Genomic DNA, 14,058 nt, shown 5'->3' with positions numbered 1-14,058 from the left:
TGGACATAGCTTTTAGTGTTCAACACTTAAGCCAATTCATGCAGGATCCACGAGCTCCACATTTACAAGCAGCTTATCATCTGCTTAGATATCTCAAACAGGACACTACCTTAGGAGTTCAGTTGTCTAATGATCCTGACTGCACAGTCCAAGCCTTTTGTGATTCAGATTGGGCATCATGTCCAGATTCAAGGAGATCAGTCAGTGGCTATTTAGTGCTACTTGGGAACAGCCCTATCAGCTGGAAGTCTAAGAAACAAGAGACAGTCTCCTTGTCATCAGCAGAAGCAGAGTATAGATCACTCAGAAAAGTTGTAGGAGAACTAACTTGGATTCATAGATTACTTACTGAGTTAATTGTCTCTATTTCCTCTCCTATTAGTGTTCATTGTGATAGTCAATCTGCCATCCATATTGCTCGTAATCCTGTGTTTCATGAGAGAACTAAACACATTGAGGTGGATTGTCACTTCGTGCGTGATAAACTTCAGGAGGGGTTGATTTCTTTGCATCATGTGTCTACTTCCAATCAGCTTGCAGACATCCTTACCAAGACCCTCACTGGCATCAAACATTCAGCCATCTTACACAAGTTGGCTGTGAAATCTTCACCTCCAACTTGAGGAGGGGTATTAACATTCATAATTAATTCATGTACATTACTTATTCCTTCCAAGTTGGTTAGTTAGTTGTATTTCCATTTTATAGTTAGTATTGTAATAGTTAGTTACATAACAAACTAGTTAGTTAGTTAGTTATTTTCTTTCCACTAGTTTGATCCATCTAATCACATGTATATATACACCTCATGAGTGATGAATGAAGGTAATCAAACTTTTCACAATTCAATCTCAAAGCCTTGCATTGTAGCTTTTATCCTCAGTCTCGTCTGGGGAAGTTTGCAGCTTCATCAATGGCTGCCCATGCTTCTTGTTGAAGATCTTAACAAGTACATCAAAAATAATCTTTAGCGGCAATTAATTAACAGTGATAGCATAATTGTCACTAAATATGTATTTTTACCGGCATATCACTCTTTATATATGTCTCAAAAATCTTTAGCGACATTGAGTCCAATAACAATTAACTAATACCAATAAAGAATTTAGCACTATTTATTAATGTGTATATTTGTTATCGCAAAAAATTATTTATGTTATAGTCTATCCTCGAACTATTGACAATCTTAAAAATATCCTTTTACTTTTAACTAATTACACTTATCATGCTCATGTCTTACACAAAAACGTGTTATTCATGGACGTATACATGAAATTTTTTGTTGAAGTAACATATACATAGATATATTGTATTACATGAATGAAATGTTTAAAATTCTATTAGTCGATATGAAAAGAATATTATCCTATCATAGGAATTTTATTATTAAATTTGAATTGTTGACCTTGATCCGACTAATAGAATCTTTATTACAAGGCCATATTAACACACCAAACTTGAAATGGAATAAATTTGAGGGGAAATGTTCTTCAAGTTCTAGAAGTTTTATAATGATTCTTATATTGTATGTGATTTTCTTTTTTGAATTTTTTATTCGTCTAGAATATTATTAATTCGAATTAAATTGACTTAGGGCACGTGCTTTGTTCGTAAGTACAAATAGTAAGACCACAATTAGTCAAACTAATAATGCACGTGACATGAAATGTGAGCTTCTAGATTTCAATCTTGGCTTAGGTTAATGAGAAAATACTGATTTCTATAAGATAAAAGGATAATATATTTTTGGAAGATTCTTATATAAATATATAATTTCATTAATATTATAAAGTAATAACTTTTTAACATTATGAAATTTAGTGAAATATGATTGTAGTTATTTTTATTATAAATTTGAATCTAATTGAAACTCATCTCAAACTTTTTTACAAAAGTTCTGGTGTCTTCTCGAACTTCACAAAAAAATTGAGAAGAATTCTAGACACAATTGGTGCTTCCTTAAGCATAATTGATTTCAAAAATATTATATCGTCATCGAATTTATCATTAACATTAAGAAACTGTCCCTATCTTGAAGTTATTTAAATGGTATGAAGAATTTAATCTTAATTTTACTCCTATAATTTAAAATGAAATGAGCTAATCGTAAGAACCTAAATACTAAATTTGTTTGAATATAAATTTCAGATCCACTTTCTTTTCTTTTTTTTTTTAATCATAATGCATCTATCCTATTAAAATTTTAGATCTGCCTCTAAGTATATATATACATGACAATATAATGAACAGTGAATTAAGTAAAAAATTTCAAATGTTTTAACTTTGGTGAAATTGTATACTTCCATAGGGTGACAAATAAAAATATTGGCATGGCCGGTATTAGTATATAACATTATAGTAAAATTTGACATTCTTCATAATATATATTGATGCCTACAAGTGTTACAAACATCATATATGATTATAAATAAAAAGGATGAGTAGTAAATTCACAACAAAAAAAACTATTTAGTTCTTTCAACTTTTTATTTTTATTTCTGAACTTCCTCTCACTTAAATACATCCGAAAATATGAAGAAGAAAAAAACATAATATATAAATAGATCAATTAACTTGTCTTCAATTGGTATTTATATTTTTCAACTTTAAGTGTGTACAAGTAGACACTTAAATTTATGTAAAATTGAATAAATAAACACATACATCCTACCTGGCGTCCTACATACGGCATGTTACATGCATTCGTAGGGCGTGCATTTCTATTTATTCAATTTTATACAAAATTAGAAATCTACTATTACACACGTAAATGTAAAATTAAACGTCACGAATACCAACAAAAGTCAAATTAAAGACTGTTATGCAAGAAAATAAAAGGACCTCATTTATGTGGGGCCACCAATACATTCCTTTAAAAGAAAAATCACTATTAGCTAGTCAAAATCTTCTAGGAAGATGAAAAAGATATTCTAGTAGTACAACAAAAATTATCCAGATGAAGAAGAAGGGTGATCATAAATTGACGAATTAGAAGAATTTGTAGTTTGATGAAAATCACTTCCACCACTAGTACTACCTGCCTGAAAATACGGCTCCTGCTGCACCATGTGATGATTCCGTTCAATAAAATTGGAACGATACAGAGATGAAGTGTGAGCTATAGGCTCAATAAAATTTGAAGGATTGGTGTGAAGTATAGGCTCCACTTCCGTAGAGGTATGTCCAATAATAAAATTGGAACGATACGGAGAAATGGCTGGGTCGGGTGAGGAGTAAATGGGTTGTTGAATTGAAGAAGGCACTAATAATGTAACATTTTCTGGGAAATTTAGTTTTGCTTTACTACCTCTAAATGTAAGAGCAGCTTCATCATAAGCTCTAGCAGCCCCTTCAGCAGTATCAAAAGTACCTAACCAAACACGCGCTGCTTTATATGGATCTCTTATTTCAGCTGCCCATTTCCCCCATGGCCTCTGTCTAACTCCTCTGTATCGTCGTCTTACTTGATTATTAACAGATTCATCAATAATGCTATTGTTTGTTGAATTAGTGTATATGAATGTTGCTTCTCTTGTTGTCCTAATGCTTGAACCTTCACCACCTATATAACATAATTTAGTATCAATACCCATAACAACATACTCAATATAATGCATGGACTCATCATCTCTTAATGAAAATTCTAGATCCCTGATCAGAGATAGAAAGACTGTTTGTCATATGCAAAAACATTCCATATAAAAACAAAAGGACAAATGCAACAATTTAAAAGATGTAGACATGTGCTAAAAATGTAAATATACATCATAAATAAAAAGATTGATTACTTGAGATTTTCCGAAATCTGAATTAGTCAAAGTTAAGCTATAGCTAAATGAATAAACCACAAAATAAGGAGTTTAAATTTACTCTTGAGTTCGTAACTATCTTATATTTACATCGATCATTACTTATCAAGGGAAAGAAAAATAAAATTACCTGATGATAATATCATATGAGAAGAATTAGTTCCATGTAATAATACTTCATCACGTCCTCTTTTTTCTCCAACACCCCTAGAAATCAATGTATTATTTTGATGATGATTTTCGATATTTTCACTAGGATGATTACCAACAACAACACGAGTTAATGCAGAAACCATAACAGACATTTCTTCTTCTCTATTAATATTCCCTTGAAACATCGTATTAAACACATTAATCCCTTCATCGTCTTGTCTACTACTCCTGTTATCATTCGAATTCGCCACCTTGTAGTGAACAATATTACACATGTATATTTGTATATATGAAATGTTTATTTTTGCAAAAGTTGACAAGAACAATGAACTATTAGATTAGAATTATAATAATGTAAATGTGTGTTTGTAGTTCTTATATATAAACACAACAAGTTGACAAAATTAAAAACAATGTTTTTTAATTATTAAGAAAAGAAACGCCCGCCAAATAAAGAGTCGGTCCATATATGATTTTTTTCTTCTTAAAAAAACAAACAAGTGGGGCAACAAAACAAAAGTTGATACTAGTGATAAATCAAAGTGTGAAAGTCAAAATATAAATAAAAATAAGTGTGAATATATATAAAAAGAAGAAGAATACATATTAAATATTAAATGTGAGGGAAGTGAAAGGTGCCGTTTTTGGGATGTTTCGTTAAAATGCCGACACGGAGAACGCGGAATGAGTCTTTTATATAATTGTTTATTAACCTACACCATCTTTTAACTTCATTTAATAGTATTTCTATTTGTTTCGTGTGCGTACCATTTGGACCCCATTTTGCATTTCTATTTAATTTTGGCGTGATATATGAATAAGATTCTTAACTTAATTTTAGTGAATAATTATATTTTATTTAATTAGAAGTATGAATATAGATACTTGAATTGATATAAAATTAAAAAGTAAGTATACATGTTGTATATGATAAATACTCGTAGATCACAATTGTCATGTAAGATGTCACGTAGGACGAACGTGTCTATTTGTTTGATTTTATGTAAGTTGGTCAGCCAACTTGAAGGTCATGCTTATGTATTATGTCTTTGATTTCAAAATATTACTCCTATTATTTTTTTTACACGTCATTTTTAACAAATTATGATAATATTTTTTATTTGTTATGTCCTTAATTTATTTGAGAGTTAATGTTTTTAAAAAAAGGCATAACCCGTTTAATGAGTAAATTGATTTTGGAAATTCTATCAATTAATAAGGGTTAAATGGTAAACTCACTATGTCAATTGTTATAATCTTAATTGGTGTGTCAAGTAAAAAATGAACGAGTAAATAAGGACAAAGAAAATAGTTCATTATTTTTGACATAATATATAAATATATACTTTTTAATTTAAGCTACTTGATAGCGAATTCAGGATTGTCATTAAGGGGGATCAATATTATAGTAAACAATATAAAATGAGGCTAATTCGACTAAAACACAACCTCAAGAAATTTTCACATCTTAATCATTAAACTTAAACTTTAACTTGTGCCAAGAAGTGTTAATACTTATGTGTATATATATTTATTATACTAAATTTGACCTCAATATATAATGTAATTTTCTGACGAAACACTCCTTGCCTGAGGGTGAGTCTGCCCCTGCGTGATATAGTACACATATGATGCTTCATAGGATGTGAATTGCTACGTAGGACGATAACTAAGACATGTGTATTTATTTATTTAATTCTATTCAAATTTAAGTATCTATTGTATACACCCAAAATTGAGAGGCATAGCTACCAAGTAACTTAAAGACATATATGTGGTTGTAATAAAGACTCATAATAAAAATTAAGGAAAGTGCACAAGTATCCCCTCAATCTATTTCCGAAATCACAGAGATACACTTATATTATAAGGTCTTATTACCCTCTGAACTTATTTTATAAGTAATTTTCTACCCCTTTTAGGCCTATGTGGTACTAACTTGAAAAAAAGTCAACCAACATTGAACCCACAAGATAGTGTGATGTAGGTTGAAAACGGGTAGAAAATTATTAACAAAATAAGTTCAGGGGATAATAGGACCTTAATATAATATAAGTGTATCTCTAAAATTTCGAGCATAGATTGAGGGGTACTTATACATTATCCCTAAGAGCTAAAAAAATAATGCATAATAAGCGGATTATATCGATAAATTAAAGAACGAATAATATATTCTTTTTTAAAAAAAAAGGGGCTTTACACTACTTTGAAGATTAAAGCAGATAGTAATAAATAAACTATGTACGTCTACTTATTTTACTTATATAATTCATCTTAACGTGTTTATCAATTCTTGAATCAAAACAATTATGTCTTCTAAAATATAAAAGGAAATAAATTCTATATTCAATGATTAAATTTGCATATGCAACTATGAAGAGATAATTTTCAGTGATACATTTATTTATTTCTTACACTTTTTAATTGTTGTATCTAAGTGGGATTATTATAAAAATACTACTAGTAAACTACAAGTTGGGGAATATATAACAAATTCAAAAAGTGCTGGCTAAAAACATAAATAAATTAATATTCAAATTATTCTCATGTGCATTTGAAAAATTGTCTATTATTTAATTTTCTGAACACAATTATTTTCAAAACAAAAATAAAAAATTAGTCATCTCGTACTGTGTTTGAAATTTCTAAAACAAATAGAGTATACTAGAAGTGTTACTTTTTCTTTTCTTTTTTTAATGTACTATTTCTACAAGTACCACGAATAAGATAATTCTATTGAGAAATTAAAGGAAATGGAAAATATACTCAGGCTTTGTATCACTTTTGTTTTTTTTGGTGAAATCAGAATTTTTTATAAAAAATTTTAAAAAAAAAAAAAAAATATATATATATATATATATATATATATATATATATATATAAATTTTTAATTTATATTCTTAATAAGAAGTATTCAATTTACCATCACTGTCCCAACCTAGGAAGGTGGCAAAAGAAGCTACAATTACATAAAGGGTTTAATTTAATTTATGCTTATATGAAAAAATATTCATACAATTAAATATATTTTGGGAAAAATCGTAATTAAATGGTAATTTAAGTTTGTGGTAGCATGGAAAAAAGGGAAAAAAATTCAATTTTCATAAATTGTATTTTTAATATGTTGCATGTTGATGTGGCGCTGATGAGTCATAAACATCACACATGTGGAGCACTTTAAACCATAAACGTGGTGTTATGCCAACAAAATAATGAAGGGTATTTTTTTTATTTTTGACTTGATATTCGATATTTATATTTGAAATTGATTAAAATTAAATTTGCATCAAAAATTTCATATTAAAAGTAAATTGTTTCCTAATAAAAATAACATTGTATCTAAAAACTTCAAACTCAAAATCTCTAATTATGAATGGAGAAGTATTTACTACTCTATCACGTCTCTTTTTTTAGCGTTGATGTTTAAGTGAAAACTTATGAAGTAATCACCATCAAGGAGATGCAAAGAATCAGAAAAAAGAAGATACAGAGAATTATGTAGAAGGAGAACTAATTCTCATTAATCTGAAAGCCATTAAAAAAATCTTTACATTGCTATGTCTACATAAAAGAAAGCTATTGTGCTAACTACCTCTTACAACCTTCTAACCTTCTAACTGCTTCTAGAATAATTATCGTGCAAACTAACTCTACAGTCTTCCCAAGCTCTTAGTGAGCAGATCAGACAGTTATTCCTTTGTCGATACATGCAGTGTTTGAATCAGTCGTTGAACAATATTTTCTCTTACAAATAACAGTCAATGTCAATATGTTTAGTTCTTCTATGAAATATTGGATTAGCAGCAATTTGAATTGCAACTTTGCTATCACAAAACAACTGTATAGGTTGTTTGATATCAACTCCTAGCTCTTTGTACAAACCTTCCAGCCAGGTTATTTCAGCAACTTTAGATGCCATGGCTCTGAACTCAGCTTCTGCAGAGCTCCTTGCTACTGTCTCCTATTTCTTGGATTTCCAGGATATTAAGGCATCACTAAACTTCATAGTGTACCCTGTAACTGATCTCCTATACTCAAGACATCCACCCCAATAAGAGTCACAATAGGTTACTAGTTTGCGTGAGCTTTCTGAAGGCATTAACAGTCCAAAACCTGGTTCAGCTTTGACATATTGGACCACCCTTAGAGCTGCCTCCATATGAGATTGCTTAGGCTTGTGCATAAATTGACTCAACACCTGCACAACATAAGATATGTCCACTCTAGTCATTGGTAGATACAAGAGTCTTCCAATTAGTTTCTGATATGGACCAACATCTTCTCATAATTGATCACTGAATTTTATTTTTTTTCTCCTTTTATATGACTGTCTTACTCAAAAAGAGGTCAGCTTGACATTGGCTTCTAGAGGTTAGTTAGCAGGTTTAGCACCTCCAAGTCCCATTTCTGATATCAACTCTAAAGCATACTTCTTTGGCTTATATGAATTCCCTCTTGTGATCTAGCAAACTCCATGCCCAAAAAGAACTTTAACTGACCCAGGTCTTTCATCTTAAACTTCAACTTGAGATCATTCCTTGTCTACAAAATGAACTTAGGACAGCTGTCAGTCACCAAGAGATTATCTACATATACTAAGACCACAACTAGATGAATTCCAGTCCTTTTGGTCAATAATGAATAGTCAAAATGACTTTGTTTAAAACCAAGTTGTAATAAGGCCTCAGTAAGTTTCTTGTTCCACTGCCTAGGTGCTTCTTTCAGACCATAAAGAGATTAGTGCAATCTATACACTTTATCATTCCCCTGTGGCTGCCAAACCCTTGAGGAATTGTCATGTAAACCTATTCAAGGATATCACCTTGAAGGAATGCATTGTGCACATCCATTTGGTAGATAAACCACTTCTTAGCTGCAGGAAGGGCCACAACAGACTGGACAATCACCGTCTTAGAAATTGGAGAAAAAGTTCCAGTATAGTCTAGCCCCTCTTTTTGATTAAACCCTTTAGCAACCAACCGTGTCTTATATCGTTCAACCTTCCCATTAGCTTTGTGTTTGATTTTGTACACCCACTTGCACCCAATTGGAGACTTACCTGAAGGTAGATATACTATACTCCATGTGCTATTATCCATCAAAGCAGCAATCTGAGACTGCATGGCTGCAATCCATTTAGGATCTGAAGAAGCTTCAGAATAAGAAGTAGGCTCCAAAATAGTTGAGTAAGCTGCCAATGCTGAAATATAAGAGCCAGAGATCTGATCATAGTTCACATAATTGGAAATAGGAAAATGACAAGAGACATTTGTTCTTGTAGGATAAATATAGTCTTTCATCCAATTGGGAGGTTTAGGAATTCTATTGGACTTTCTAACTGGCTCAACTGAAGTAGACACAGACACAAGAGCATCTTGAAGTGGTATGGAAGGATTAACTTCAAGAGCATGTGGAGGAGAATCATGATCATGACGAACATATATAGACTCAACTGGACAGTATTGTGTGGAACACAAAGGACGAGAAAATATAGGAGGAAATGTAGTGGACAAGTGTTGAAAAAAATACATCTTCCTTAAACACTACATCTCGATTGATCGTAAATGATTTTCCTCATGAAAAAAACATCTTGCGGCCTTTTCGAGTTAAAGAATAACCAAGGAAAACAGCTGAAACAGCCCTAGGTGCAAATTTGCCTGACTTCTTCAAGGAAGTTACATAACCAAGACAACCAAAAACCTTTAAGTGAGATAAATCTGTTGAGGTCTTAAAGAGAATCTCAACTGGTACTTTACCATGAAGAGTATGAGAGGGAAACCTATTGACCAGATACACTGCATTGGCCACACAATCTCCACAAAACCTGAGAGGAACACTTGCTTGAAATCTAATAGCTCGAGCAGTGTCTAAAATGTATCTATGCCTTCTTTCAACAACTCCATTTTGTTGAGGAGTATAAACACAAAAACTCTGATGCACTACCCCTAAGCATTTGAGTAAACTGGAAACTTGAGAATTAAAAAACTCACAACCATTGTTAGTTCTCAAAATTTTAACGACTGCAGAATGGACATTTTTTATCATGAGCAAAAATTCAGCCAGGACAACTATAACTTCTGACTTGGAATTCAACAAAAATATCAAGGTATACCTAGAATAATCACCCACCAATATTTAAAAAATACCTTTTCCCATCATAAGTAGGTACCTGATAGGGACCCCAGACATCACCATGAACAATATGAAAGCAAGCATCAGACTGTGAAGTACTCAGAGGGAAAGGAATTCTCGTTTGCTTAGCCAAAGGGCATACAATACAATGTTTGTGATCAAAGTCTACATTGTCAACACAGCAATTCAAGTTGTTCAACTACTTCAAAGTATGTAATAGAGCATGACCCAATCGTCTATGTCATAAATCTATGCCTACTTTATTCTTTGAATTTTCTACTAAGGCAGAATGGAACTTAGTGTAGATGCACTCAGGTTTGACACTTCCTGCATTCATGTAAGGAGAATCCACGACATATAGACCTTGAACATGATTAACAATCCCTTTCACGTTTCCACTTAAGAGATCCTGAAAAAAAACAGAAATCATGATTAAAAATGGACTAAGCAGTTCAATTCCTTGGTAAGTTTTTGGACACAGATAGCAAGTTATGTTTGAAATCAGGTGTATACATCACATTATGTATGTCGTTTCGTCCCAAAACTTTAGAAGAACCTAAGTGACTCACTCTAGTTGTGTTTTCAGTAGGTAACATAACATTGCCTTTGCTTGTATTAATAAGAGTTTTAGTGTTGGATAGTAGATGCGGATCACTGACCATATGATTGGTTGCTCTTGCGTCTACTATCCATTTGTTAGAGTAATTAATCATACATGCAGATAAAGCAGTACCACTAGTCTCACTGTTCTGTCCAATCATTTGCAGAATTTAATTGTATTGCTCAGGAGTAAAATATGGAGCACTGGGATGAGAACTCTGAGAAGATGTACCCAATGCATTACTAAAGTTAACTGCATATCCATCCATATCTGATGGAGTCTCATGTTCATTAACAAAATTAGCAGCATTTCCATGTCCTGATGATGAAGTTGAGTGAGAGTTAAACTTCTTTAAGTTTTATCTATAATTTGGAGGATATCCATGTAGTTGGTAACATCGATCGCTTGTATGACCAGAGTAATGACAATAATCACACTGCAGATGACTATTTTTCCAGTGCTAAGAGCTAGAGCTTGAGGCATTGCCTGAGTTGCTCGGCCCAGAGTTAGAACTAGAATCTATGTAGAAACCAGACCTATTATGATCAGGATGACCTTGACCAGTAGATGGCCTAAATTGTACTCCACTTCCTCCGGAATTAGGCTTAAAATTTCCTTTGCTTGTATAAAATGCAGCTCCTTCAATAATATTAAGATTTTGAACTGATTTTCCAAGAGATCTTTGGCTTTCCTCTGAGATCACCATAAAATAAGCTTGATTGATAGTGGGAGTAGGAGTCATCATCAGAATTTGACTCCTACTGGGGGCATATGACTCATTCAGACCAGTGAGAAACTGAAGTAAACGTTGATAATCAAAATGTTGCATGTACTTCCTAGATTCAGGACAGTTACAACTTGGGCAAGACATTATGGCATCAAATTTGTCCCAGCATTCACGCAACCTAGAAAAATAGTCAGAAACAGTGGATGTACCTTGTGACATAGAGTGAATCTCCTTGTGTAAAAAACGAATGCGCGTTCCATCAACCTTATCAAACCTTTCCTTTAGATTACTCCAAACTTTTGATGCATTTAAGGCATAAATCACACTGTTTAAGAGTTCCTTCCTGATTGAATTGATGATCCATGAGAGAACAATGGCATTACACTTCTCCCATGGATCATGAAGAGATGAAAGAAATGTGATTGATGCATTTAAGGCATAAATCACACTGCTCAAGAGTTCCTTCCTGATTGAATTGATGATCCATGAGAGAACAATGGCATTACACTTCTCCCATGGATCATGAAGAGATGAAAGAAATGTGATTGATGCATTTAAGGCATAAATCACACAGCTCAAGAGTTCCTTCCTGATTGAATTGATGATCCATGAGAGAACAATGGCATTACACTTCTCCCATAGATCATGAAGAAATGAAAGAAATGCTTCTCTGGCATGCTTTCCATCAACAAAACCAACCTTACTTTTTCCTAGTAAAGCTAGACGCATAGATCTACTCCAGATAGCATAATTTTCAGGACCAGTTAGTTGAATCGAAACCAAAAAGCTACCTGATGTATCTGATGGATGCAGATACAGGGGATGATAATGATCAATCTCGATTGAATGAGATGGAGCAACTGCTGCCTCATTGGATACATCAACCGCCATGGATTACAAATCGAAACTTCTAAAAATATAGTAATAAGCAATTAACATCCACAATCAACCTCTACACAGCTAAACAATCAACAATTGGTGAGAACTCCTGCTCGAACACTCACGCTCTGATACCATGAAAACTTATGGAGTAATCACTATCAAGGAGATGCAAAGAATAAAAAAGAAGAAGATACAGAAAATTATGTACAAGGATACTTATTCTCATTAATCTGAAAGCCACTAAAAAATTCTTTACATTGCTATGTCTATATAAAAGAAAGCTACTATGCTAACTACTGGTAACAACCTTCTAACCTTTTAACTGCTTCTAGAATAATTATCGTGCAAACTATTCTACTTCCAGCTGTCATAAGTCAAACAAATATTAAGGATCTTTACTTAATAGCTAACACTATTAATTATTTATTCTATATATAGTAGATATAAATGAATTATTTTACTTATCGAAAATACACAATTATATATGTGTTATTAATTCTTCGTATTATATTATTGATTAATTTTTATAGTTCCCCAAGTAATGGTGAATATGGAAAGTAAAGTCATGTAATTACTCCTCAAAATTGACTACAAAAGATAAATTTTTATATTTCTCAATAGTGTTTTTCTTCACCTTCTGGATGAAGGAATTAATTTTCAGTATTGACTTAGTCTTCTTATTAGACATTTAATTTGTCAAAAAAAAAAAAAGGTGAAGAACCTCTTTCTTAGTAACTATATTTTGCCTCCGTCCAATTAATTATATATTTATCTTGTATTATTAATATTTTTATGTTTGGTTTTCATTCGGAATCTGCATAAGAGTTTTTATTAAATTCGGGATTAATTTAGGGATTATATTTTTAATTTTTTTAATAATTTAAATTTGAAATTTCTAATTAAAAATAAAGCAGTATTATTACTATATTATAATCCATGTTTGCGCTCAACTTTATATTTAAGTCAATTTCATTTTAGATTTAGTTGGTAATTATTATTTTCTTGATTACTATCTCATTTTATTATCAATGTAAACGTTTACAACAGATAATACAGTTTAGCAGCCAGTGTTTCATAATTTCTTTAATGATATGATGAAAAAAAATTCATGATATGTTACATGAAAATACCATTTGATATTTTGATAAAATAAACAGTACTTAAAGATTCTTGAAAATTATATAAATATGCCAAATGCATTGTATTAGGTCTATAAATTAAACTGATCAAAATTTAAAAGAAAATATTTAAAAAAAATAAATAAATTTTATAAGAAACATTTTTCATTGATATTTCTTTTCATTGCTACATGCAAATGTATACTTTTTGAATAATATTGTTTACATATTTATTGAACCAAAATAAAAGGCAGTCTTTATAAGAAAATAATTTATTTTTTTCTGTTTTAATGTATATGACTTACATTTTTTTATAGTCAGATTTAAAATGTCTATTTACTTTTAGCAAAATGATTTATAATTATACTATATTTTTAATCTATCTTAAATTATAAATTTTAAAAATCTTTTTTGTTACTTTTAAATTCTATATTTAGTTAAACTATATCATATTGATATAAATTAAAAGTGAAAAAATGTCATTCTGCTGTCATTGTCAATATTCAGAGGTCCTATAATAAGTTCCAAATTAATTGTCAATATTCAGAGGTCCTATAATAAGTTTCAAATTAAAACTAATCTAAAAGTGCTCCCTTTTCTCTTTTTGTCTGCTTTAAGTCTAGTACAATTTTATAA

The 14,058-nt window shown here is 31.2% G+C and overlaps 1 protein-coding gene across 1 annotated transcript; it reads right to left on the bottom strand.

Annotated features, from left to right (window-relative positions):
* Positions 1-2,790: 2,790 nt before the first annotated feature.
* ERF-D1 (ethylene response factor D.1) lies at positions 2,791-4,403 on the bottom strand. Its single transcript, XM_004237435.5, has 2 exons — positions 3,940-4,403; positions 2,791-3,562 (listed from the first exon to the last, which is right to left on the bottom strand). Exons 1-2 carry the CDS (start codon positions 4,235-4,237, stop codon positions 2,949-2,951), a joined length of 912 nt encoding a protein of 303 aa, XP_004237483.1. The 5' UTR covers positions 4,238-4,403; the 3' UTR covers positions 2,791-2,948.
* Between the last annotated feature and the right edge of the window lie 9,655 nt (positions 4,404-14,058).

This window comes from Solanum lycopersicum, chromosome 4 (assembly GCF_036512215.1).
Source record: "Solanum lycopersicum chromosome 4, SLM_r2.1".
Lineage (NCBI taxonomy): Eukaryota > Viridiplantae > Streptophyta > Magnoliopsida > Solanales > Solanaceae > Solanum > Solanum lycopersicum.
The sequence above is the reverse complement of the archived record's forward strand: the minus strand, read 5'-3'. Positions and strand labels throughout refer to the sequence as shown.

Excerpts from the sequence above, each read along its gene's own strand:
- ERF-D1 (XM_004237435.5), bottom strand. The coding sequence starts at position 4,237 with ATGTGTAATATTGTTCACTACAAGGTGGCGAATTCGAATGATAACAGG. Across the intron at positions 3,563-3,939 it reads TCATATGATATTATCATCAG|GTGGTGAAGGTTCAAGCATT; the intron begins GTAATTTTATTT and ends TATGTTATATAG.